This window comes from Zea mays, chromosome 7 (genome assembly GCF_902167145.1).
Source record: "Zea mays cultivar B73 chromosome 7, Zm-B73-REFERENCE-NAM-5.0, whole genome shotgun sequence".
NCBI lineage: Eukaryota > Viridiplantae > Streptophyta > Magnoliopsida > Poales > Poaceae > Zea > Zea mays.
Window position 1 is genome coordinate 8,221,608 of NC_050102.1, and position 27,258 is coordinate 8,248,865.

General features: G+C 46.4%; 3 protein-coding genes across 6 annotated transcripts; 1 reads left to right on the top strand and 2 right to left on the bottom strand.

Annotated features, from left to right (window-relative positions):
- The first annotated feature begins 217 nt into the window (after positions 1 to 217).
- LOC103631987 (putative leucine-rich repeat receptor-like protein kinase family protein) lies at positions 218 to 5,178 on the top strand. 3 transcript variants are annotated; one of them, XM_008653847.4, is made up of 6 exons: positions 218 to 858; positions 1,343 to 3,374; positions 3,489 to 3,697; positions 3,829 to 3,872; positions 3,965 to 4,079; positions 4,224 to 4,830. In XM_008653847.4, exons 2-6 carry the CDS (start codon positions 1,589 to 1,591, stop codon positions 4,518 to 4,520), a joined length of 2,451 nt encoding a protein of 816 aa, XP_008652069.1. In that variant the 5' UTR covers positions 218 to 858; positions 1,343 to 1,588; the 3' UTR covers positions 4,521 to 4,830. The 3 variants fall into 3 exon arrangements, with proteins under 3 accessions (XP_008652069.1, XP_008652071.1, NP_001317519.1); XM_008653849.4 differs by having other exon boundaries at positions 1,483 to 3,374; NM_001330590.1 differs by having other exon boundaries at positions 653 to 858; positions 1,033 to 3,374; positions 4,224 to 5,178.
- A 122-nt stretch (positions 5,179 to 5,300) lies between these two features.
- Positions 5,301 to 14,165, bottom strand: LOC100283749 (uncharacterized). Its single transcript, NM_001156648.3, has 5 exons — positions 13,710 to 14,165; positions 13,484 to 13,509; positions 8,787 to 8,876; positions 8,575 to 8,663; positions 5,301 to 5,746 (listed from the first exon to the last, which is right to left on the bottom strand). The coding sequence occupies exons 1-5, from the start codon at positions 13,832 to 13,834 to the stop codon at positions 5,618 to 5,620; spliced, it is 459 nt and encodes a 152-aa protein (NP_001150120.1). The 5' UTR covers positions 13,835 to 14,165; the 3' UTR covers positions 5,301 to 5,617.
- Positions 14,166 to 15,104: 939 nt separating this feature from the next.
- Positions 15,105 to 20,838, bottom strand: LOC100284563 (uncharacterized). 2 transcript variants are annotated; one of them, XM_008653285.4, is made up of 4 exons: positions 20,202 to 20,838; positions 18,637 to 19,012; positions 18,285 to 18,558; positions 15,105 to 15,991 (listed from the first exon to the last, which is right to left on the bottom strand). In XM_008653285.4, the coding sequence occupies exons 1-4, from the start codon at positions 20,663 to 20,665 to the stop codon at positions 15,966 to 15,968; spliced, it is 1,140 nt and encodes a 379-aa protein (XP_008651507.1). In that variant the 5' UTR covers positions 20,666 to 20,838; the 3' UTR covers positions 15,105 to 15,965. The 2 variants fall into 2 exon arrangements, with proteins under 2 accessions (XP_008651507.1, NP_001150930.1); NM_001157458.2 differs by having other exon boundaries at positions 15,369 to 15,971; positions 20,202 to 20,766.
- Between the last annotated feature and the right edge of the window lie 6,420 nt (positions 20,839 to 27,258).

The window sequence follows — 27,258 nt, forward strand, 5'->3', positions numbered from 1 at the left end:
CACCACACACATGCTCTGCAAGATCCCAGTTTTATCTTGCCAAAAAAAAATCTACATGTGTCTCTTACCAGATTTCACGGTGTATTTGTACGTGTCTAGTGCCTGAAATTTGCGTTCTTTTCGTCAGTCTTTTGCCGACGAATGAAGTCACTGAAAGGGTCAGTTCGTGCAAATGTTCGCCACACCAAAGTGAAAGCGATGCCACACCAAAGTGAAATGTGAAAACCATTTTAACCTACCAGAAAACAACATGCTGTTACAGCCTAGCCTACCTTTTACCAGATCTTCAGGTTGAAGGAGAGGGAAAGCGGCTGTGGAGGGGCCAAAAAAAAAAGAATGGTTAAAGAAAAGCCTACAAAAGACCAACCGTATTTCCCTGCCTGCTTCCTAACGCTGAGCTTTTGTATGGTAGGGGAGGGGAGGGGGGAGGGAAAAGATGGCTCCGGGCTCACACCTCCTTGTCCTTTTGCCAACCGCCGTCGTCCAGCTCAATCCTTTGTGGCCTCTTCCTCACGCGCCAAGCCAGCCCGTGATGCTCGGCGACAGTAGAGTAGTGGTAGCCGACACACACACACACACACTGCGCATACGATTCCCTACTCCCATGATCCCATCCCATCATCTCCCACCCAGCATTCACAAAACCCCAAGGGCAAAATAATATGGACTGTAGATGCTGCAGTGCTCCACTCCATTCAGAGACAGACAGCGCTCGGTTCATCAGTTGCATTGCGTTCATCTGCTGCCCCAGCTCGTGCTCTCTCCCAGTCCCAGTCCCTCGCAAGCTGACCTCTGCGTTCCTTCAGCACTGGCACTGGCAGTGAGGCGCTGTGCTGCTCCAGTAGCTGTAGCTGTAAGGTAATAACTGAAGCTCCTGAACTTGTGTTTCTGGTTTCTTGGAATTACTACTAATAATCATATCAACTGGTGAGTTTTAAAAAAAATACGGTGATTAGTAGTACTAGGAGGAGTAGGTGACAGTGCCGAGCAGAGATGATGCTTGGTTAACCTGACGGTGCAATCGCTGTGCAGCCCTGTTGCCAGTTCGTGAAGAAAGGGAGCAAATCTGGGGTGCCTGCAGGAGGGGGTGGAAGAGGGGAGAGGCATTGGCATCCAGTGCTTGCTTGCTTGCTTGCCAGGGGGTGAAAAGAACCGGCGGTCTACCACTCAGATCCGTCCCCTGTGCAGTGCAGGATTGGACATTTTTTTTTCTGGTCGCCAGTAGCTATCTCCAATAACTATACCTCGTTGCTGCGAGTTCCCAAGTTCGTTGCTGCCTTCGTTTTGCTGGCTCAGGCTCCCTGCGTAACTGCATTCAGAGCTTAGAAATCTTTTCTTCCAGATTCTAGATGTGTGGGTGATTACCAAGAGGCTGGAGACTCCCACTCTCTTCGGTTCCAGCTCGAGGTCGAGAAAAGGTTTCTTTCGCCGTTTCTGATCATTTGCTCATCATTTCTGGCCTCGCTGCCATCGGTTGCGCAGTAGAAAGCTGGCAATCATCAGAAGAATTCCAAGAGAGAGGAGGAGGAGAATTCTCTCTGTGTGTGGCAAGCTAGAGCTAGCAAGCGTAAGTAAGTAAGGTTCAAGGATGGGTCGAGGGAGTTGCGGTTGCAGGCATCCTCTGCTCGCCGTCTTGCTGCCGTTGCTGCTAGTGCTAGCAATGGTGCCCGAGTCGGCGCAGCTGCAGTCGTCGCAGACGTGGTCGCTGCTCAAGATCCAGCAGCTGCTCAGCTACCCGCCGGTGCTCCGCACCTGGGGCAACGGCACCGACTTCTGCTACGGCGGGGACTACAAGACCGCCTCCGCCTTCGTCGAGTGCTACGGCGACAGCGTGACGCAGCTCCACATCATGGGCCCCGGCGGCGCCCCGCCGCTGCCCAAGACGTTCAACCTGGACGCCCTCTTCACGACGCTGACGAGGCTCCCCGACCTCCGGGTGCTGACGCTCACCGGGCTCGGCCTCTGGGGCCCGCTGCCGGGGAAGGTGTCGCGGCTGGCGTCGCTGGAGATCGTCAACGTCAGCGGCAACTACCTCTACGGGCAGCTCCCGGAGGGGCTATCCCGGCTGGGCGGCCTCCAGACGTTCATCGCCGACGACAACATGCTCTCCGGCGAGCTGCCCGGGTGGCTCGGGAGGCTGGCGTCGCTGGCCGTGCTCAGCCTCCGGAACAACTCGCTGCAGGGCGCGGTGCCGGAGTCCGTCCGGGACATGGGGTCGCTGCGGTCGCTGGCGCTCGCGTGCAACAACCTCTCCGGCCAGGTGCCGGACCTGAGCGCGCTGACGAACCTGCAGGCGGTGGACCTCTCCAACAACTCGCTTGGCCCGGCGTTCCCGCGCCTGGGGCGGAAGGTGGCCAGCGTCGTGCTCAGCGGCAACCGCTTCGGCAACGGGGTCCCCGCCGAGGAGGTCGCCTCGCTCTACCTCCTGGAGCGCCTGGACGTGTCGAGGAACCGGTTCGTCGGCCCGCTCCCGCCGGCGCTGCTCGCGCTCCCGTCCATCGAGTACCTCAGCGTCGCCGGAAACCGCTTCACGGGCCTGCTCGCCGCCAACATGTCCTGCGGCGAGAACCTCCGGTTCGTGGACGTGTCGTCGAACCTCCTGACGGGGACGCTCCCGTCGTGCCTGAAGACGCTCCCGTCGTCCTCCAACTCCAAGCAGGTGACGGTCCTGGCGGCGTCCAACTGCCTGTCCGGCGGCGCCGGCAGCACGCAGCACCCGGCCCTGTTCTGCCAGAACCAGGCGCTGGCCGTGGGCATCGTGCCCGTGCAGGCGCGGGGCGGCGGCAAGGCCAAGGGCAAGGCCGGAGCCGTGGCCGGCGCCGTGGCGGCCGCGCTGGCCGCCGCGCTGCTCGCCGGCGTGGCCGCGTTCCTCTTCGCGCGGAGGGCGGCCGTGAGGCGCGCCAAGGCCAGGCCGCCCCGGCGGCTGGTGGAGCACGCGGCGTCGTCCATGTCGGTCGGCGGCGGCGGCGCGTACCCGTCGCAGCTGTTCGCCGACGCGCGGTACATCTCGCAGACGGTGAAGCTGGGCGCGCTGGGCGTCCCCGCGTACCGGTCCTTCTCGCTGGTGGAGCTGGAGGCGGCGACCAACGACTTCGAGGTGTCGCGCCTGATGGGGCAGGACGCGCACGGGCAGATGTACCGGGGCACGCTCGGCAACGGCACGGCGGTGACGATCCGGTCGCTGCGGGTGCGGCGCAGCCAGACGTCGCAGGCGTTCAACCGGCACGTGGAGATGATCTCCAGGCTGCGGCACCGGCACCTGGTGAGCGCCCTGGGGCACTGCTTCGAGTGCAGCCCCGACGACGCCACCGTCACGCGGCTGTACCTCGTGTTCGAGTACGTGCACAACGGGAACCTCAGGAGCAGGATCTCGCGTGAGTGCCATCCTTGTTCCTCTCGTGGTCGCCATTGTCGTCGTCGTCGTGACGTCGATCATCATACATAGCTGAGGCGCGCTGAGGCTGACGCTGCTTGTGTTCTTGGTTCAGAGGGAACCGAAGGGAGGAAGCTGCCATGGGTGCAGAGGATCTCGGCGGCCATCGGCGTGGCCAAGGGCATCCAGTTCCTGCACGGGGGCATCATGCCGGGCCTCTTCGCCAACAACCTCAAGATCACCAACATCCTCCTGGACCAGAACCTCGTCGCCAAGATCGGCAGCTACAACATCCCTATCCTCGCCGAGACCGCCAAATCCGAGGTAAAACCATGACGCACGCAGCCGGCGCCAGCCATTTCTTCTACATTCTCAATCTCAACGGTGCGGCTCTCGTTCTTTCTTTCTTTCTTCCTTTCTGTTTGCGCGCCCATCTGTTTGCTGCATCGATGTAGGGAGGAGGAGGAGGAGGAGGAAGCAAGTATCCATCTGACAGCAGGTACGTACGTGCGGTACGGCGGCGAAGGTTACTAGCTGCTGTTATGGGATTTCTAACGCATGATGGGATCTTGTTGCCATTCCATCCTGTAGGGTGCCCCCCAATGGCGACAAGATCGACATCTACGATTTCGGCGTGATCCTGCTCGAGGTCGTGACCGGGAGGCCCATCACGTCCATACACGAGGTGGAGGTCATGAAGGAGCAGGTAGGTGATCGGTCACCACCACCACACATCGATGCGTTGCATTCCTTTCGCTGGTCCATGCATCCATCCACTGCTGCACGTTCCATATTATATAGCATTGCATGAGTGACTGACTGACACGTACGTTCGTTCATGCATGTGCAGCTGCAGTCGGCGCTGACGTCGGAGAGCCCGGGGCGGCGGAGGGCGCTGGTGGACCAGGCGGTGAGCCGGGCGTGCTCCGACGAGTCGGCGCGGACGGTGATGGAGATCTGCCTGCGCTGCCTGGCCAAGGAGGCGGAGCAGCGGCCGTCGGTGGAGGACGTGCTGTGGAACCTGCAGTTCGCGGCGCAGGTGCAGGACGACTGGCGCGGGGACTCGCGGAGCAGCGCCAGCGAGGAGTCGCCGCTGTCGCCGTCGCAGATCCCGCCGCGGAGGGACAGGGAGACCAGCGCCTGGTAATAAGCCAAGCCCGCTCTAGGTGACTGTTGTTGGGCGATCCGATTAGGCGGCGAGGCAGGCATGCATCAAGTGAGATTTCGTTGGTAAACAAGTGTACAGCAGCTGCAGGCTGCAGCTGAAGCTGGAAACCCACCACAGGATGTGTACAGCTCTTTGCTTCGGCCTACTAGTACTAGCACTGCTTTATTTTATTTTTTTCAATGCGTCTTTGCCACCTCATTGATTCACCTACTATATGGATCGTTTGACTATGTGTAAGCACAACTGTATTTGGCGTCAATCTTACCAGAGGTCTCAGTTGTAGGACCAAGCGTGACTTGACTCGCTGTTGCAGCACATTTGGCTCTTTGCATGGCACGATGGCATCACAGTCACAGAGTCAGAAGGCCAAACAGGCACACTGGCAAACTACTGTGGATTAGTGAGTGCACTGCTCTCCAACAGTTCGATGTAATGCAGCTGCTCTGCCCTTCTCCAGACAGCTATGGCGGACAGCAACCGCAATCCTTAAATCCTGAAAGATGCCTGCCGCTGGTCCTGTCCTCCAGCACAGATAGTCATCATTGCGTACGTCCCCAATGCGAGAATCGTGACATATCTCGTTCTCGGCCTATATCGTTGCCCACCGTCCACGGTCCACCATGATCAGATGATCTTCAAATTTCAGGTGCGGCATGATGAGGAATGCAGAACACCTTTCGAGCGATAGCCAAAAATCGGATCTCACTTCGAGATCGACCTTGTCTGCCTTGCTGTTCCAAGTTGAGTGTGCTCTGTCCCTGTCAAACTCAACCCACAAAGCAAGAGCAACACGGTCCGTCAAACAACCATTCCCACGCTATAATTTTTGTACATGGGCAGGATCCTTTCAATTCATGAGAAGATAGGTCAACAACCGCTACATTACGACAGCCACCACCATGAGCAACCGGGGCTCTTGATGGGGGCAGAACGACGACGACAGACTACAAACCAATCACTGGGGTTCTTCAATGTTTCGACAAGCCTGGCGAACCAGAAACACAAGGAGTGGGTGTGTTTTTTTTTTCACGCTTTCTTATTGTGCCCCTATCGGGCACGACGAGCATCCTTATGCACTAGTCGGCTGTCCAGCTCTGCTCCACGATCTCACGGACTTTGCGGTTGTACTCCCGCTTGTTCTCGCTGAACAGTCTTGCTGCTTCTGAGTTTGCAGGGGAGTTTGGGTTTGGATCACACAGCAGGGACTGCAAAAACAATTTTACCGCAAGTTAGATAGTTCAAATACAACAGCATATTATTGATACAGCTTGCAGTCAGAAGTCATCGGTACATGGCAGTTGTGTGAACTGTATGAACAAGGATAACAATTAAAAGTCCATTAATATGGTTCTAGTTAAAATGATTCCATCAAGGTTTCAACACTGCTAATCATTCATAACTATTTCAAACACTGCTAACCAGGATGAATGAAACACGACAACAACAACAACAATAAAGTTGTATAGTCACAAACAAGTTGGAGTAGTACAGTTGAAACCCAAGAGAAGCCACAAATCAAGTTTCAGTCACGTAGACAACGGTTTTCCATGCGCTTATATTCAAGGCTAAATCTTTGGCTACATTCCATCCTTTAAGTCTCATTTTACTGCCTCTTTCCATGTCAACTTCACATTCTCCTACCTCTCTTCCATCACTATCACGCCTTAGGATCCCACTATACACTGGTGACTGGTGTCTTTAGAGTTCTTCATCAGATATGTCCAAACTATCTCAACCGATGTTGCATAACCTTTTCTTTAACTAATGTTACCCCTAGCCTATCAAGTAATATCATCATTCCAGACTCATCCCTTGTATGGCCACAAAAAACAAACCAAATTAATTTGGAATCGTTGTTCTATGCTTCTAGGCCCACAAGATCCCTTCAATTTTGGGCTGTTAAACTAGTTCCAGCGTTCTGTCAATTAAGCAGAAGGCAAGAAAGACTTTAACTACCGCATTATTTCACAAGAATATATTTCTAAATGTAATATCAAATGTTCACCCATGTAACTTCCAACTCAGTACATAGGAGGTGAATTATAATGGATATGCAAGAGAACTAATCATGTGCATCAAGCAAGTAAACTTGCCACTTCATGATAAGACAACTTGCTGAACTGGAAGCATAATATAAATACAAGCAGACAGTTTCCCAAGTCAAAGCCATTGCGAGAATTGATTCATTGTAACATATTTGTGGATGTGAGGGGTAAGGTGAGGAAGCTAGTTGAGCTGACTAAGATTCGTGTAGGTAGTTGGAACGTATGATCCCTTACAGGTAAGCTAAGAGAGTTAGTCGATGCAGCGAGCAGGAGGCGTGTTAATATCCTATGTGTTCAGGAGACAAATGGAAGGGGCAAAAAGAGGTGGAGAACACTGGTTTCAAGATTTGGTACTCAGGAACAGTGGCAAACAAAAATGGAGTAGCCGAGTAGGTATCCTGATTGATAAGAGCCTCAAGGATGGAGTGGTGAATGTCAAAAGGCAGGAAGATAGGATTATCCTAGTCAAACTAGTTTTGTAGGATGTAGTCTTGAACATTATAAGTGCATATGCCTCTCAGGTTGGTCTTAGTGAGAGCGAGAAGAGGAAGTTCTGGGAAGACTTAGATGACTTAGTTAGAGCAGTACCCACCAATGAGAAGCTTTTCATAGGAGATCTCAATGGTCATGTAGGTTCAACAAATGCACGTTATGAGTTGGCTCATGAAGGTTTCGGGTATGATAGTAGGAATCAAGGAGAGGATATTTTGGACTTTGTTGTAGCCTACAACCTAGTGGTAGACAACACTTTTTTCAGAAAAAGATGTTCTCATTTGGTGACTTTTAACAGTGGTCATCGTGCGAGCCAGATCGACTTTGTTCTCACAAGGAGAGAAGATAAACAAGCATGTTTTGGATTGTAAGGTGGTACCTGGAGAGAGTGTTGTGCACTCAACATAATCTTGTGGTGGTTGACTTCTGTTTTTGGATCCGTATCCAAAGGGATAAACAAGCCAAATTTGCGAGGACGAAGTGGTGGAAACTCAAAGGGAAGACATCCCAAGTTTTTAAGGGAAGAGTTTTTGTGGAGGGCGCTTGGTCCGAAGAAGATGTGAACAACATGTGGGTGAAGATTGCAACTTGTATTAGGAAGGTGGCTTCAGAGGTGTTTGGAGTGACCAAAGGGAGCAGAGGTGAACCTAAAGATACTTGGTGGGCCGAGAACGTTCAAAAAACAATAAAGGAGAAGAAAGAATGTTACAAGAACTTGTTCCATGACAGGAGCACGGTCAACATAGAGAGGTATAAGGTGGAAAAGAAGACTGCAAAGTGAGTTGTAAGGCAAAGGGTCGAGCCTATGATGATCTTTACCGAAGACTAAGTACAAAGGAAGGGGAGAAGGAAGACGAGGGACCTCAACCAAGTTAAATGCATTAAGGATGAGATGGATCAACTCTTGGTGAAAGGACAAGACATCAAACAGAGGTGGCGGAGATATTTTGACAATCTTTTCAATGGTGAGAATGAGACTATGGACACCCAGTTGGATGATTCCTTTGATGATTTAAATAGATGCTTTGTACGCAGGATCCAAGAGTCGGAGGTCTAAGAAGCTTTAAAGAGGATGAAAGGGGACAAGGCGATCGCCCGGATGGTATCCCAATAGAGTTGTGGAAATGCCTTGGGGATATTGCTATAGTTTAGCTAACCAAGTTGTTCAACCATATTTTTCGATCAAACAAAATGTCCGATGAGTGGAGGAGTACATTAGTACCAATCTTGAAGGACAAGGGAGATATTCAGAGTTGTACCAACTATCGAGGGGTTAAGCTCACGAGCCACAAAGTTCTCTCAAAAGCTTTTCCCCCTCCCCTTTCTCTCTCTTTCTCTTTTTGGTGACTTCTGGTTGGGTTTCAACTCTAGCCTACCCCAACAAGTTTGGGACTAAAAGGCTATGTTGATGTTGATAAAACTCTTAAGTGAGTTAGCCATTATCACTAAACATCCATTTTTGCACTAAAAAATCTGCTCAACAAAGTGCAAGGTACCTGGATAGAAGTTAAAATTGCAGCAACATCATATATAGGACTCCACTGGTTCTGTAGGATATCCAAACAGATGCTTCCATCAGCATATACTGCATTAATAATAAAATGTTACACCACTTTCTACAAAATCAAAATTGAGATTGATGTTAATGTGCACAAAGACAGAGGGTGATGAGGTCAGCAAAAAATGTGGGGAAGGAAAGAAATATTACTATTTGGATGAAACATCCTAGAGACAAATCGAACAGTTGGTGGCTTGTTTGGGTAATCTTCTGTAAACTGCAAGGTAAGCTTGAACGTGCCTACATATGTAACATACAGTCAATAGTCAGTGAACTTTGCAATGCTGACATAATAGCACAAAGCCATTTAAAAATCTCAGCATGCTAAGGCTAAGGGAAACTTATTGACCTTAATGAAACATGAAAATCAAAAGTCACGATCATAACATACTAATAAAATGTTTTTTATAAAAGCATAGAATTGTCTCCGTTAAAAATATACTGATAAATTGTACATTAAATTTTAAGCGCACATTCAAAATGTTTCCCACGTGTTTCAAGGCTATGTAAAACAAGTGAAACATCACAGCCACAGTGTTGAATCAAAAAAGCTTAACATGAACCTAACTAAGTCAATAAGAAGGTATCCCAGCATAAAAAACAGCTTTCATAACTTCTGCGAATTATCCATTAAATTCATACTTGATTAATCATGTATCCCTCATTGTGAGTGGTTCTTAACCATATGACACTGCTACAAAAGGATGTACAAAAAATTCCTGGATACAATATGCTTTACATATAAAGTAACAGGGCCAGATTGCTGTAGCAGAGATACAGAGCATATTAAGACATTAAATTACGCTAAACTAACTTGCACATATAAACTAGTTGGATATTAAAGGTGACTGCTTGTAGCCATGAAATGACTAGAGTAGGGGCCTAGGGGGGTAAAGATCTACAAACTCCAGGTTGGAGGTTTAACCATGCAACTCAACCAGGAAATAAATACTTCTTGATCTAAAAAGATCAGTACCAAACATGATCCAGTAAAGTGACTAGTTTTCACTGGTATAGGATCACAAACTAATTAAACCGGCAAAAAGTCCTAGTTCTCAAGAAATACATGGAGACCAGACCATCTGTACTACTATTAAGTACGTAAGGGAGAAAATTCCTTCGTCGTCGGTCCGCCCTCACGCGCCCGTCTGACGCACGTGACCCTCCTCCATTGCAAAAAATGGCGTACAGCACTCACACGGGTGCCCCACCAGTGGGCCCTGGCTGCTGGTTGGGCGCCCTGCAGCAGCGCCAGAGATGGCAAGAGGGTCCACACCGGACCAATCCCGGCAGATGGCGGTCAGCCGGTCGCCGTTGAACTGCAAAATCGAAGAAAAGGAGGGGCTGCAACCAGCAGGATTGAAAGGAAGGGGAGGAGCTGCAGGATTTGAAGGGAAGGGGAGGGCGACGGAAATAGTGCAAGACCGGATTGGAAGGGAAGGGGAGGAGCTACAAGCTGCAAGAGAACGAGGAGGTCGAACAGGGTGGGTACCAGACGAAAAAAAGGGGATGTTAGTTCATGGAAACTGGCGCCGGCAGCGGCGGGGAGAGGGGGGATGCGGAGGCAGGTGCATAGTTGTTAAAGAGGTAAGGCGACCGACCCCTTTTTACCTTTTAAGAGATAAGGCGAGGCGACGCCTTAGTAAAATATAAAAATAGACAATAAAAATAGAATATATATATAGGAATATAGTCTCATAATACTATTATAGTAGCAAATAGAAGTCCAGTTAGCCCAGGCAGCCCAACAGCCCACATAGCCCATCAAAATTAGGTTACCCTTCAGCCACATAGCCCACAGTCCCACACTGCCACACCTCCAGCCACTTTTCCCCTTCCCTTCCTAGCCGCCAACACTCATCTCACTGCCGCCGCCAGCACTCAGCTCGCAGCCGCCAAATCTGCTATGGGTATGCGCCCCCTCTCCTCCAGCACTCAGATCTTGCCTGGAGAGCTCACGGAGGGGAGGGGCCGGTGCAGAGCCGCCAGGAGACCAACACTGCCGCCGGTGCAGATCCGCCAGGAGACTAACGGCAAGTCAGCAACGCTGCAGACCTTCAAGGCGTCTTCAAAGTGACGCATTAGCAAGCTTCAAGGCGCCATGGCGACGCCTTAGTCTCTGTTCTAAGGCGAGAGCGACGCCTTGCCGCTGCTGCACGCCTTAGCGCCTAAGCGTCGCCTAAGCGACGCTTTAAGGACGCATTAACAACTATGGGCAGGTCACCTAAGCGACGCTTTAAGGACGCATTAACAACTATGGGCAGGTGGCCGGAGAGGGGCGTGTGGTGGCAGGAGAAGAGAGGTCGCCGAGCAGAAGAGAGGACAGCAGATCTTGGCGGCGAAGGCTCCAGATTAAATATAAGTCCATGTGTCCATAAACTTAAATGGAAAGTAAATGAAAAGGAAAAATAACATAAGCATCTCTCAGCAAAAAACAGGTAGCTGTTTTCCAAATAAGAAATAATAATGATCTCAATTTATAGTATCACACAAAAAACATGACTGGAAATATACTAAAGCGTTGATCACAAGGGTGGATCAGGAAACTATGTGCTGATAAATATGCACAGTAAACAGCCTACATGCATGATGCAATAATGACAAATTCTAATGACAGTTAAAGGAGGAACAACAAATCGGTCCACAAGAGGGTCAGGTGTACATATCTATGATGCCTTAGCAAATTCACCATTCTAAAAAATAATAATTATCCAATCAAAAGTACCATTTAAGTCAAAGTATGCAGCATAGTTCCTCGTTGCTACTTGCACACATTAATAATGAACACTGAAACAGACAAGTCTAACTGGGCCCCTTAATACAAAATATAAAGAATGCTATCATAAAGTTATTTCCCCCAAAAAAAAACTATTACGCTTATAATATCCCTTGTTAATTTACACCCAAAACAGTATTTTTTTACAATAAATACTGATTTGTGCATGTACCTTTTTTATGGAAAGTAAGATGTCTAAATGTCACCACATTTTCACTATACCTGAATCGCTCGAGTTGACTTTTTTAGTTTTTTTTTATGATTACCCTTGTCTTTAATGGTAGATGGCAGTAGTTGTTTTTCATTATAGGGAAAGAGTTTTATATGCAATAACTTCGAGGGGGGGCAAATCCAGGCACTAAAGGCACACACAAACCCGAGTAAACTAGATTACAAGGGACAAAAGCCCAGCACCGAACTACTAAGGAGATTGTGGTATGTTATCCCTTTATACAAGACTAGGTTCTCTTTGATCCGTTCAGCTCTTTCCAGAGGTTTCACATGGTTTAGATAGCTAGGCCATTGAACGTTCGCTGCGCTCTTTTGGGATTGAACTCAGGATGTGCTCCCAACATTCTCCAAGAGCTGTGAAGTTTGGCTGTTGAGTCCCATTAACATTTATTAAGTGTCCGGAAGAAGTGATGTGACACCGGACCTCTTGCGCAAAGAGATAGGCAAGGTGGTAACTGTTTTCTACTGGGCAGTTACGAGGCGCAGAGGTGTCCTGATGTGGCCAATCATGGAGGATTTTGTTTTGGATGAGGATCTAGGTGAATATTTTGCATTTGTTCTATGTGTGAACCCACCAAATGATGTCCGTTCTAAACCGGTTGTAGATGACTAGAAATTGTGCCCTGTAGGCCGATTTAGTGCTGTACTGTCCATTTCCAAATAATTTTGTCCTCGATCTCTGTACCGTACTAAACCAAGGCAAGCCTTACGGCTACATTTTGCAGATGCTGCGTCCAACCCAGGACCTTTTGTCATAGTGGGAAGGCTCTCACCGCTGTGCTAGGCCAGTCTTCTAATCCTATTTCTATAACAATATAAAAACAAATAACATAGTTTTGCAAGCATCAGAACACTGAACCAAATATGCAGCATGCTTCTCGGTGCAAACCCAATGCAAAGGCATGAAAAGATTTGCAGATATAGCAAGCAAACGTTTCTATGCATTCATGGAGCCCGAGAAATCAACAAGCGTTCATAGTTCGAAAATCCAAAACGGTGAACTGCTAATATCCACATGGTGGAATTGACTACATAGTGTGAGCTTTTAATATACTACACAAAAATAGCCACCTCCAATTAACAGAAAACAAAACTGTAGCAGATTTAATGATCTAGCTTAGTGGGTGTTTACAGTATCATCATGCAAAATTTGTTGATCCCTGATTAATTGAAACCAAAGCCAACATGAAAGAACAACTGATAAGAACAATCTAAAACAGCCCTGATGTGCCCAAATGAGTCTTAGTTCCTGTGCAAAATTAGAAATCAGATAGTATGCATAATTAGAAAATCCAAATGCAAACTTCTTATATATAGTGGCAGTTTATGCACCACAGGTGGAACTGCCTACTTAGTGGGTGCTTTCAGTATACAATGAAAAAAACTTGTCGCTTCTAATTAAAAGTAACCAAAACAGTACTGGATTTACAGCTGCAGCCTAGTGGGCGTTATTCTTACCGCCATGCTAAATTTGTCGATTTCTGATTTAACTGAGACTAAAGCCATTACAGAATTTCAGCTCGAACCTACAGCTCTGAAGACATGCTCCAAAAGACAACTTCCAACGGATAGCTAAAGAATTGCATAACAGAATGCTCCCCCAAGATTGGACATGAAAGATTAACCGACAGGAACAAGCTAAAACAGCCACGAGGTACCAGACGAGTCTCGGTTCCTGTGGCACCCAAATATCTTAACGCCCCATGAATTTCTACGGTTCCACCTGCACAATTCCGAATCAAACTACCTTCAAGCAAGTAACGACCACACAGCAAGCACCAAATGAGCAACAGATAAGAGAAGGGGTCAGAGGCTCAGAGCTGAGAGCTGGGAATCTCACCACCGTCCCACGGCGTATCATCCGGCCTGCGAAACCACACGAACCTCTCATCAGCACAACGAACACAAGAGTAAGAACAAAAGGAATAGCTGAGATCCCGTCTCCCTCCCCGAGATCCGGAGTCCCTCAATCAAACCCTAGAACAGGAACGGGATTAACGGACTCCAGGGGGGGCGTTTGTGGGGTAACGAAATCGGGGGAGGGGGGAGGGGAGGGGACGGGCTACCCGAATATGACGGCGTTCCAGAGCATGATGTTGTTGTCGTGCGGCGCGCCGCTGATCCCGGCGGGCGGGTCCTGCTGCAGGCGCCTGAAGTCCCGCATCAGCCGCTTCCTCGCCGGCGTCGACATCTCGTCCACCGCAGCCCGGCGCCTCAAACCCTAGCTACGGTCTCGATCTCTGGCGGAACGCTCGCTGCGTCCCGCTCTCTGGCTCCTTGATCCCGCGACCCGCGGGGTTGCGTCTGAAACCAGAGAAGCTTCGAGGGACGGAGGGAGACAGTCAGACAGAGAGAGAGGAAAGGAAGGTGGGTGGTGGGTGGAATGGGTGCGCGTGAGAAAAGTTTCACGGGGGAAGAGTGGAAGCTGCGACGCCCACGCGGGGCGGTGGGCCCTCCCCTCCTCGCGACGTATAGCTTCGTTTCCAGGCGCGAACCCGCTCGGAAGTCGGAGCCGCTGATGCGCGGGCTCCTCGCGTTTACGACCCCACCACCAGCCAACGTATACTGACACTGTGCTCGGGAATCGCCGCACTGCCGTTGCCGTCCATGTCGCTGACAGGAACAGGTGCAGGATGTGGACCCATGTGTCAGGGGCATTCCTGGTAAATTCGTGGCGATCTATAATACAGCCGATGCGTGGGTGGGAATAATGCCACTGGACCCATGCGTCAGTGTCGCGGAAAAGAGAACTTGATGAAAGCGGAAGGTGGGCTGTGGTGGGGGCCAAGGGTGGGTATCGAATCTGGTGGGCGTGTGGTAGCGCCGTCCTGCTTGGCGGCATCCGTGGGGCGGCACCGCGTATGTATGTGAGGCTGTGAGCAAAAAGCCTGGCCACGCCCACAGGAGACTCATTGGCCACGCCCACAGGAGACTCATCCGTGAGCCGAGCCGAGCTGGCTAGAATAATGATGGATATTGGATAATTTTATAGATAGTCAGTTTGTTTCTTAACGTTTAATATTAAATATATTGAATAATGATGGATATTGGATAATTTTATAGATAGTCAGTTTGTTTCTTAACGTTTAATATTAAATATATGACAATTAATAATTTAGATTACTCATAATGATGAATGATATCTATATATTTATATTTATATACTAATAATTCATTAGATAATGCAATTATATATATCAGGGTGTAGCTCGCGAGCCAAGCCGACTCGCGAGCCACCTTCGAGCCGAGCCGAGCCTGTCTCCCCAGCTCGTCAAATGGGCAAGCCGAGCCGAGCTCGGTCAGCCACCGAGCCACACCGAGCCGAGCTCGGCTCGTTTCCAGCCCTATGCCGCACCACTATTCGGCCGAATTCACGTGTCAACAAATTAACTCTACCGTAACAATGACAATGATGAACATTTACTACCCGTCTGTAACAAATTTACATGTCAACAAATATGTTATCATTCCTTGAACATATCATTATATTAATAAAAGAAAAAACGGTCCAAAATACAAGGAAAAAAACAAACCTCTCGTGGAGGCCACCAAAGGACAATCCTATATATCATCACCTCTCAACATTGACAGATGACGATACTTGCGAACAGAAATGTAAAAAATCCAAACAAACAAAAAAAACTTGTCACCACTATATCTTTACAGCAAAATTACTCCATCTACGAACCATCTCAACAAAAATGTAAATTCCATGTACTTGCCAATAAACCAAAAATATTGTCACCTTCACTTTTGCAGCATAACGAATACATATAAGAATCACCTCCTAATTGACTTATGATACCTTCCAGTCGAAAGAAGAATACAACAAAATCAACGGATCCATATTAGTAGCAGACAGCTGCTGGCCCGCCTGCTGCAAACACCAGTTGCCAAGACACAAGGCCACCATGTTTATCGTTGACTCGTGAGCATTTGCAGGGCTGTCTACACATCGATTCAGTAACTGCTCATGACCAAACAGTCAACTAGTTACAAACAAGACGGCAGGTAAGATGTAAGGAGCATGATGAGATACAGCTAGTTACAGCTCCTTCAAATTGTTTTTTCTTCACATACAGATGATTGCCATCGTCATTTACAGAGCAAGAGCTGGCTAACCATGTCAGTTCTGGGTTGACCTCAGGTTCTTTGCCTAACCCTGCGGCAACTGGAATCGCCACCGTCCGAGAGCTGCCCACAAACGCTCTGGCTCTTCCCAACACTGCTGCACTGGTCCTCACACCCTGCAACAGTTTTCAGTATCTCTGACTGGAGAGATGGGCAGTTGTCCTTGAGGTAAATGAAACCCTCACTCCGCATTACAGCTGCAGACACATAAGGGTATCTGGAATGGGTTATGAAGCTTTATAAACTTAATCGCACCAGAAGCTGTACAAACTTAATTGAGCAAATAAAGCAACCAAAAGGTCAAACGATGGTATCGTGGACTCGAGGCATAATTTTCTTGTATCCAGGGACAAGCCCTGGAACTACCCCATGCTGAAACGGAAAAGGTTGGCAATAACAGAATATCAGCTCTGACACAAGGAATAAAAATATACTTGTCCACCAACCCAGACCTTGTTATAAAACACATCATAACTATTACTCTCTTTTATTATTCTTTTTTATCCAAATTATAAGATGTTTTGACTTTTCTAGATACATTGCTTTTATTATGTATCTAGGCATGGAGTACATCTAAGTGCATAGCAAAAACTATATATCAGAAAAGCCAAAACATCTTATTTATAATTTGTAATGGAAGGAATATAATCTAGCAAGACATATTAGTCCATCTCACATCTGAAGTCGATAATAAATAATATGTTGCAGTACAGTCTAATTCAGGTAAGGTCCATTCCAACCATTCCCCCATATTTCTCCACCTATCTGTATTTTCTATTATATTTTACTACATCCACCTAAAAGACTCCCCCTGCGTACAGGGCGTCTCCAACCATTCACCCTATCCAACTCTCCCTATACAATATAACTCAGCTATTTAACATTTTTATAATTTTTTATGTTTATAAATTTTCTATTTGTACCACCAAAATAAACATTATTACCAGGTCTTAGAGCTTAAACAAGGTTAATATTGCAAAGAAATTACATAATTAATGTGTAGGAGCCGTCTCTCTCACTACAAGTCTAAGCTCTTGCCTGTATTAGAGCATATCTAGGCTTTGATGATGCAGGCCAGCAGTGTTTGGTTGGCCGCACTAGAAGTTATACAGGCTTAGGGAAGCAAAAGAAAGGTTCATGGCCACATTGTGGAGTAGTATGCAAAAATGGCCCACTTACTGTCACAACCAGTCAACCACACAACTGCCATGGCGACGCCAACGGATGTCGCCTACCACCATGACCCAGCGCCCTTCTCCCTGCTCTCCTACGACACCGTGACCACACTGCCACCACCGCACCGCCACCACCACCAATGGACATCACCCACCACACAATCCGACGCCCTTCTCCCTGCTCTCCTCTGACACTGCCCTCTCTGCACTTTGGACCTGTTTGTTGATAAATGTTTGTCTCTAAACTTGCCTGGCAGGCCGTAAACCAAACAGTCCCCTCCTGCCTGCGCTAGCAGACACAGCCACCGCCTCCACTGCTATCGCTACCGCAACCACCTTCAGTGCACAGATATCTCTGTCGCTCCCCTCATTATCCTTCATCACGCTCTCATCAAAACCAGTCCTTTGTCTCTCTGCATTGTGCACACCTTAGGGTGGGCAAGCATTGCCACGCTTAACGTCATCCTCAACCTTGTCCACCTCCACCTCATCCACAAGCTCTGGCTCTCCTCGTCCTCCATCTCCAGCGGTCCAAGCAGTGCCGAAAAGGCAGACAAGAGTGGGGGAGGAAGAAGATGGAGATGACATACTTTACTCTTATTCACATACAATACAATACAATGCAGGCAACCAAACACCATGCCATTGCGTATGTTTATGCTGGCTTAGCCTATACTGCATTATGCTCAACACAGGCTGGTAGTAATGCAAGTAACCAATCCCAAGCTTCTATTCACAATTTAGGCTGCTAATGTACTACGTGCAGAATAAGTATAATACTCATGACGCATGTATTGCTATCAGAAGATGCTAACACATAATGGCATCTACACGCTAACTACTGAATTGTTGATAGCTTAAAATCTGTTTCATTCAGTCAAAAATGTCAACACAGTCTACATTGTTAAAAACTATTGCACTAATATGGCAATCAGGTGACATATAGAGCTGATTATATGAATGCTTCGGAAGCTGTAACAATGTAGATGGCTCAAGCAAACTGTACTTAAAACAAACATGGAAGCATCTGTAATAGTCTAATGCATATTTCCATGAGAAGTACCAAAAAGTTTATCCCACAAGTTCAAGAGAATTTTCTGTGCAAGAATAGTGACCAAAAGAAAGAACGCACAGTGCACGGCCATACACTCAGAGTCTCAGACACTAGAAATTTACAGGTTATAAAGTTCTTTTACTATTTTTCATTGTGTTTTTTTCCTTTTGATGACAGCCCACTTTGAATATTTTTCAACTGACAAGAGTTTACGTAGCAAATAATGAGGCCACTTGCATGAAATAATCATAAGCAATGTCTGGTATGACAAATTTTAGTACCTGAAAGATTTTCAGCAGCAAATTTTAGGCAAACAGCTTTAAGCTCCATGGCATGGTGCCTATCAGCCAATGCTAACGTACTCGCAACTGAGGCCACTGATATGCCCTTGCACAGGTAAGATTCACATAGCGACTTTAGTCTTGCTAAGTGATACTTATCGGCTGCAGCCAACAACTTAGCTGCCGGAGTATCAAAGATAGAACCATCAGAGCTTGACGCGCCCAACTCATCATCATCAACAAGGGTATCTCTATAGATGAAGTGAAGCATTGCCTGCAACAAATATTCACCAAATACTTGCTAGTCACAGGTTTATTGGAAGGATAAAGCAATACAAGAACAGAAACAGACCTTGAAAACATTTGGCTCCATATCATCAATAGAAAACTCTTTTAGTTCATCAGTCTCATTAACCTCACTCTTCTCTCCATCAGATTCATCATCAAAAAATTGAGATCCGAATACATGAGACCGTGCAGCCAACACTAACTTATGGGCATGAAACCTCTCTCCTCCCACATTAAGAATGACATCAGCACCCTCCTGACTGTCCAACAGTGAACCAAAATCATAGCCGATGTCTGAGTCTGGAACATGGATAGAGTGCGGTATGGAGTAATCGATAGTTGACACTACAACTCCCACAGTGCAATTTATTTTCAGACAATCATCTTTGAGATAGTCTGATAATTCAAGGGCAGTTCGCCGAAAGAATCGTTTGTAACCCCTGAAACAAAGAAGGATAGACGTAAAATTCAATTATCAGAGGCCAGTTATTGCAAGAGCAATGATTCCCACAATACAGGTTCCACATGTAAAGAAACATTAAGAAAGCTTCATCCATCTCTCTATTATATAACAAATGCATCAAAGAGTCTCATGACTGTGATGACTGGTTCCACAAACAATTTGCATCCAAAATAATGGGCAAATTAAAATAACTGCTGTTTACATTGAATAAAATCATTCAGCGGGCCGGGTAATGAGATGATTGTCTAACAAAAAATACAAAAACTCGAATTGTACAAATTAACATAGAATTACTTATTCTAATAACAGGTTTGCGCTAGCAACAAACATAAACGAAAGCAACAAAATAGATTGAACAAAAAAACAAAAAAATACCAAATCCAGGCACCTCAAAAAACAAATGTATCTAATGCCATATTTCTATCACATGCATACCAGCATCCCCCCATATTCAAACACAAATAAGGATAATCTAATTTCAACAATGGAGAACTGGAACTTGTCAGCGCATAAGTATAGTTAACAATGAAGCGTGCAAAAGAATTATTGGATGAGAGCAAATTGCAACTGAAAATTCATAACCACACAAATGAAAATGGATAAATAAACAAGAGTACAAGACATAGCCACACACATCAATTAATGGGGAATTCGTATGACTAAAACAACACCAAGATGAAAACCAACAAATAGACCCTCAAGCACACTAAACTCTCCTAGGAGTCAGATCCACAGTTTCACAGCCACAAACAACAGTATGAAGTCAAACAAGATCATTGCACTTATGCACACACAAGCCAATTCAGCACCTCGCAATCATTCAAATCGAAACTGATCCAACAAGCAATGTACTACTAAAACTAAAGAACAACAATTAGTAAAAAAAATATCAGCAATTCCAGTCATACAGCACTAAACCCATGTTAACACAACAAAATGAACCCGAATTGAATATTGAATGGCTATAATTCTACTGCAATATATACATATGTGAACTAAATTGGCACGACAGGAGCACTCGCGCACTAGTAAGTAGTAATTGAATAATATTAGGCTAAATTCTACTGCAGAGTAAGCAATTGTGGATTATAGATCGTCTCAACAGCAGTCCCATCTTATAACGAACCTAACAACCGGATATGGAACAGGATGGATTGAGTGTTTACCACATGGATCCGCGGTACTTGAGGGTGTACGGCCCGGACTCCATGGAGCGGTCAAAGTGGGAGTGGACCTTGTGCTTGCCCTTGCCGCTCTGATCAAGGAGCGTGAGCTCGAAGAGGGCACGCACGTCGGTGCCATCGGAAGCGAGGGCGATGAAGACGGAGACGTAGACGGAGTTGTCCTCGGGGTTCTTCCCGTCGGGGTAGAAGTAGACCGCCCACTGGTATCCGCCCACGGAGAAGGTCTCGCTGGCGATGTGCTTCCCCACGCCCATGCCCTTGGCGAGCGAGTAGCCCTGGATCACGAAGCGGTGGGAGCCGTTCACCGTCTCCGTCACGGAGCGCGAGCTGGTGGGGGACGCCGCCATGTCCCGATGCGAGGGGGCGGCGGTGGTGGGTTGCTGAAGAGGGGGCACGTGAGCCAGTGGCACCGGCGGCGGCGAGGCGCCGCCAGCATCCTCGTCCATGGGAGCGGGGTGGACTAGGGTTAGGGTTCGCGGTGAGGGAACCGAGGAAGGCGGGGATTGGGGAATTCGATTTCGAGCTCCGCTGGTTTGTTGTTGCTAACTTTTCTGCCGTAGCCGTGTCCCGTGCCGCCGGCCCGCCGTGCGCTTGTGAGTTTTTTTTTCTTTTCTTTTTAAACGATGCTCTTGCCATCTCTGGTTTTTAAAAAAGCCGGTTTGGTTGAACCTTTCGCTCTATCGGGTTCCTAGTGATCCATCTGAGCTGTAGAATCTTTGATGCGATGTAAATTAACTAGAAAAGGTTGCGCCCTATCGGGCGCTGTAACAATACCAAATATAGAGAAGGATCCTGCTAAGCCATATTGAAACATCGAACTGAACTATGTATCGTCAAAGCGAGAAATTCAGATCCACGAAGCGAACAATGACGCATACACCACATGAAACATGAGCAACAATATGCATTTATGAAGTACAGTACGCGTCTTGTTCAGCAAACGTCGGTTACACAATTATTTAAACATCACAATTTTGCAGCCAAACAGTTTAAGGATAGAATGCCTAGCAGCAAGTGGTCAGTGTACACGAGATATCGGCCTAGGCGGTAACTACATGTGTATATATCCACTCCATAATGGCACACTGAGAACAAGTTGCAGAGGCTAAGGTTTCAAGGGAGGCAACGCCAGGCGCTGGCTCGCACACCTTAGTAATGGAGCACCATGATCAAACGTTGACCTGTAGATGGACATTAGTGTGATAGTGTAAGAACGTGCATTGAGCAAAAGGTTTAACCATCCTGGTAATGTTGCACTTCGCTATTATGGACATAAAAGATGCACTATAAATCTGGTGCATGTATCTTTATCTAGACAAGTAGCATAGCATGAAAAGATGTACAATAGACAAAACCATGTACACTTAACATAAAGCACACGTACCTTCCAGGCGTACGTGTCACCATTTATGATGATGGTGTAGACATGAACAAGTACCCTTTCAAAGCATATATACATCATAACTCCAAAATAGCAGTAGTGCGTGGTGACCATGTACCGAAAGCATTTGCTGCAACTGTGTCAGCAAAAGACATGCATTCCTCCCTTTGCAACTAAACATTTTAGTAGCACTGAAAAAGGGAAGGAAAGACTCACCAATCACAGTTGTTTGATTGGTAAAAAGATGTTTTTGTAAAAAAAATGGTATTACTTAACCATAACAAATAAGTTTGATGCTGCCATTATTTTCTAACTGTTTATTTTTACCAAGCATAGACTTATCAGGATCAGTTTGTTATCAACTATGTTTAGAATGAATCAAAATAAAGAAAATAAGCAACATACTTTTTACTACACAAAAGAAGCAGAATTCGATGATGTTATTAAAATAAAATAATGAATGCAGAGAAGGGAGGAGCAAATCACCGTTGCATTGATAAGGAAAGCAGCAACAGGATATGTTTCAGTCTGAATGGAGGAGCAGAATATATAGTGCCAAGAAATAGGCCAAGGCAGTACAGAAAGGTAATGAGAAGTCCAAAGTTTTATAGAACAATTGAAAAACCTGCAGCTCCAAACAATATCACCAACAACCATGCTGACTGAACTAAGGGATCACAAGCAGCAATGGGTACTCTTCAATAGCAAAAAAATCAGAAATGTTTGAGGCCTCTGCTGTTGTATGACACTTGAACATGGAGAGTCGCATACCCATGCAATGGCCACCTTTAGTTAATTTCACCTGCAATGGCCACTGGGTGCCTCCACACAAGTCAGAAAATCACCTCCTTATATCTCATCATCACATATCCCCAGTTTAGGATTTCATGATGCAAGCACATATATTTAGGTGACCATTAAAATAGTAGTAGCATCCAGTAAACTTAAACTGACTAATTGAGGTGACCAACAACAAGAGAACTGATGCTCTAAAAAGTCAATGGCTACTGCATCACTTGTTAAAATGGAAGCACTCAAGACACAAGGAGACACATTGTTTCCCTTTTCAGATGATAGGTTAGGAATCCGAAACCACAAAAAAACATGATTTAATGGAGCAACCCATCATTCATGGTTCCAGCAAATCAGCACCCTGTGTAGGCAAGCACATATATTTATTCTACTTGTGTGATGTTTCAACAATCCAGACCATTGTACTTTTGTGTAGGCAAGCACAAATATTTATTCTACTTCTGTGATGGTACAAGCCACACCATCCTCCAAAGCTCCATTTCTTGTTCAATCATCCTGAGAGCAGCATCCAGGTTGGGGCTGGTTTTATCAAAAATACAGTGTTTCCAAATTATCCAAGCTCCCAACCAATTCATATTCCTATCTCATATGAACTGGATGGGATAGGAAAAAATGGTTATGACTGCAAAGAGTAGGGAGACATGCAAGGAGGGGAAGGAACATGTATAGGATGCATCGGAGAGGGAACTTCTATATACATTCAGTTAGAATAATCAAAACAGCAAAAGAGCAACACACTGTTACCTTTCAAACAAATCAGTAAAAGAGACACTTGCCAGCCAAAAGTCCCTATATAAATCGTTCACATGTCGGCGCTATGGAAAACTCCCTGCATACAAAAGGAGACACTGAGAACTCTTTGTGTGTGTGGTAGTGAAAGTGAAGAGAGGAGCTCTACATGATCTCCGCTAGCAGTTTGAACCGCTTGAGTACATCAACGTGCACCTCATGCTCACTCTCACTATCAACAATAGAATGGTAAACCAAGATGAAAGAACTTGCCAGCCAAGGCATCACAACAAAGCAACTTTTTATTAGCTAAGTGAAAGGGGAACTACTAAATTTAACACAGGTAAGCGCAGCATCATATTTTCATTAGAAAAAGGTGGTTATGTCTAATTTATACTTTCAATACAAGAGATGTATGGTCCTACAAACATCGTCCTCAGGTTCAAATCCAGTCGCAAGGCAAATGAAGAACAACCTTAAATCAGGGTATAACATCAACAGGACATGCAAAGTAGCACAAAAGAACAAACACTTGTCTGAAATAACAAGGTTGGCGAATTAACACACATCAACAGAATACACTGCAGATCCCGTATTTCTCATGGAAACTGATTATTTTATAGGTGATAGACCTCGGGGAAAGAAAGAAAGATAAAAATATAGCCCAGAGATCAATACCTTCTCATCTAGTTCATGGATGAAACTTTCTGTAGGGCTGAGTACTCTTCCAAAAGGTAGAGGGAATTCTATACCTCCCCACCTGCACAATTGATAAGAGTAAATCCAACAATGACAACAAGAAATGGTATCCCTGGGAAATCTGATTCACTTCTTGAAGTTTTTGAAGGCTGTTGTGTCATCTAGTTCTCCTCTGATGTCCAGAGGATATGGCTCCCCGTTGACCATGGCGAACGGATTCATCTCAAGAAATGAGAAATCTGTATGGAGATGGAGCATAATTATTATAAACATGGCAAATAAGAAAATATAGTGACATGAAAATTTTTTAATTCACTACAGCAGGCAAATAAACATTTCCCAAATCCGTGGAAGACAGCAAATACTCCTTTAATGAAGTCACCAAATTTTCTGTGTGCCTGATCAGCAAATAAGGAACGGATTCATCTCAAGAAATGAGAAATCCGTATGGAGATGGAGCATAATTATTATAAACATGGCAAATAAGAAAATATAGTGACATGAAAATTTCTTAATTCACTACAGCAGGCAAATAAACATTTCCCAAATCCGTGGAAGACAGCAAATACTCCTTTAATGAAGTCACCAAATTTTCTGTGTGCCTGATCAGCAAATAAGGAGTGTCTCCAATGTGAGAAATGAGTTAACATGGAGGTATTGAGGTTAGAACTAAGGAGGAGAGCAACAAGTACCTCCAATGGATGGGTTGCAATCAAAGGAGCACATGAATCAGACGTCGTTGGCTTCTCAGTAGGAAGAAAAATAGTCTTAACCTTGTCCCAGTTCTCCTCTATTTCAATCCCTCCAACACTCTGAGAAGCTGATAATGTTGCCCAACCTCTCTAAAATAATCGAAAGGCAGTACTATTGATCATGTGGCACAAATGGCTCGACGATGAAGGTCATGATTTAAGCCTTGCAACCACCCATCTCAACCTAAAAATCAATGAATCACAGGAAACAGAATCAAGTAATGTAGCATGTCTCAAGGACAAGTTTTTTTCGACACAAGCAGATGCTATACCTCAATCCCCAACCGCTCCTTGATAAACTCCTTGACTTGATCGAAATCCAAGTTGAGAGCCATGAGACCACTCTTCCCAGGCTTCCCGAACAGCATATCAGGCCTTGCGGAGCAAACCAGGGCGTGTAGAGTTAAGGTGGTGGAGGTCGAGGTCAGAGACGATCCCCACTAACCGGTGCGCCCGTCGCCGCTATGCGTCCGCCAAGAGGGCCTCCCTGTGCGGGTGCTTCACGAGACGCGCCAGCATTGCTTGCCCCGCATCATCGAGGTCGAGCTTCCGCGACGCCGCGGCAGCCGCCCCTGCCCCGAGCAGCGACGTAAACACAAGGGGCGATTCAAGGAATAAGAATAACATGGCGAGCGCGTCGATCAGGGAGAACGCCACCAGCACCTAGATCGCGTGGCAGCCGATGCACAGAGCGCCAGTCCCAACAGCCTCCGCATTGCACCGGGCGCCACGGCCCCCCGTGACGCGAGCCCTAACCCTAGGAGGAGGAGGCGGGTGGGCAGACAGAGAAGTGCGGAAGGCGATGCACGTGAGGAAGCTGTGTCGGGACCCCGCTCAGAGCGCAATAGTTGTGAGGAGCAGATGCGAGTGGCAGTGGTGGCCTAGCTCTGGTCAAATCAGTTGAGGAGGGGGCAGGAAATGGACATGGCAAGGCCACAGGAGCGGCATCGGCACCCGCCGCCTCGTCCTCGCCCCAACCCTTGATTCCTGCAGTCCTCCCCGCCAAAGGAGCTCGCTGGCGTCATATTCCTCCCCACGACGTAAATACACTCCTGGCGGAGGAGGCAAGCAGGCGACGGTGAAGAGGAGAGGCCGGTCGCGGAGGCCACCGTCGGGTGCACAGGCGGAGGGGGCGGCTGGCGGAGTCCAACCAGGGGCGGTGGAAGCAAGGAGAGGAGGACAGAGATGCCTGAATCTTGGGGACGTCGCGGAGAGGAAGGCTGATGGAGCCGACCTAGCATGAACGACGCAGAGGACGCAGGCTCGACAGCGAGATCGGGGGAGGGATCGGGGGAGGAGGCAGGGGCGTGACGGGAGAGGGAGGGTGTGGAGGGAGGGAAGGTCGGGAGGGAGACGGAACTGCTCAGCACTCAACGTTATTGGATGGAAGTCTCGCGTCCGCGACTCTAGAGCAGTGTCCACGTGTCGGCAGCTGATAGGCGAATATCCCGTGAAGCGCGGAGAGCGCTTCAAACCGCGTCAGGTTTTAATAGTTTAGATGTGCGCATGCGGCGTCACGGCATGCCACCAGGTCGGGCAAAGATTCCGTCCTTGTTGGATTTATTCCTATTATAATTTATATATGGATTAGATAGAATTAGAAAAAATTTAGAAAAATTTTAACTTCCTTGAGATTTAAACTCACATAATCTTACTCAATTCATATGAATTGAGAGCTAACCATTAGTGGGCGTTGCCACGTTGGTTTACATGTACTAGTAAATAGCGCGCTCCCGCGTGTAAAACCCATTTCGTTAATAATACACTGTTCACAAATATTTATTAAAAATATAAAAAATTAATTTAAGCACAAACTAACTTAAGTGATAACAAATCACAAATAAATAAATAATAACTCATTATTTAAAATAAGACAATTGTTCAAAGTTTTTTTTAAAAATCAACGGTGTCATATTTATGAACATAGAGAGTATAAGTGAAAGAAAATTACTATCTTCGCTCTCAAATATTTATCGTCCACTGGTAGAAAAGAGTCCTTAAACTATTCATAGATAGACTGGAGAGGATATAGGTGAAAGAAAATTACTACATTTGTTCTTGAATATAGATCTTCTCATCTGGGGCAATCCCTTAAACTAAATCGCGACAAATAAAAAAACGGAGGGAGTATATTTTATAATCAAACTATTCATATGTATTGTAAATAATATATTTATATAAAACATAGAATAATTGGGTAGATCAATTAGTTGGATCTAGAACGTTTTCATTGTATTGGTGAGTAGTGGATACATAAGCTTCTTTGTATCCTGAAAAAATAATATACATACTATTTTTAGTTTTAGTTAGTAATGTGATGTACATATAGCAAAACCTTCGATGGCTTCCATTGGCGCTAGAAAAAAAAAGGCAAGAAACAGCTGCCGGGAGCAGCCTGCACAACAAGACTTCAAGAGACAACCACTATACCAGCTAACCCATCCAAAGAAGCAACACGGTTTACAGGCAATAAGATGAAGAAAACAAACTCAAACTCAAATTCGATGTGCAAGTAAGAAGTTTGCCAGGGGTTATAATAACTACGATGAATAGTTTCTTACAAACAGAAAGAATGTCTGATGTTATGGATGATGTAATAGTGATGCAGGATTCCACAAGTGGAATTAAAAAATAGGAGAAAAAACTCACGTGGATTGTGTTCCTT

Coding starts and splice junctions, on each gene's coding strand:
- LOC103631987 (XM_008653847.4), top strand. CDS start 1,589: ATGGGTCGAGGGAGTTGCGGTTGCAGGCATCCTCTGCTCGCCGTCTTG. Junction 3,375..3,488: donor CCTCAGGAGCAGGATCTCGC/GTGAGTGCCATC, acceptor TTCTTGGTTCAG/AGGGAACCGAAGGGAGGAAG. Junction 3,698..3,828: donor CCGAGACCGCCAAATCCGAG/GTAAAACCATGA, acceptor GCATCGATGTAG/GGAGGAGGAGGAGGAGGAGG.
- LOC100283749 (NM_001156648.3), bottom strand. CDS start 13,834: ATGTCGACGCCGGCGAGGAAGCGGCTGATGCGGGACTTCAGGCGCCTG. Junction 8,877..13,483: donor TGATACGCCGTGGGACGGTG/GTGAGATTCCCA, acceptor TTACATATGTAG/GCACGTTCAAGCTTACCTTG. Junction 5,747..8,574: donor CAATTTTAACTTCTATCCAG/GTACCTTGCACT, acceptor TTGTTTTTGCAG/TCCCTGCTGTGTGATCCAAA.
- LOC100284563 (NM_001157458.2), bottom strand. CDS start 20,665: ATGGACGAGGATGCTGGCGGCGCCTCGCCGCCGCCGGTGCCACTGGCT. Junction 19,013..20,201: donor AAGTACCGCGGATCCATGTG/GTAAACACTCAA, acceptor TCTTTGTTTCAG/GGGTTACAAACGATTCTTTC. Junction 15,972..18,284: donor TGCTGCTGAAAATCTTTCAG/GTACTAAAATTT, acceptor ATGTGTCTGCAG/CTGTAATGCGGAGTGAGGGT.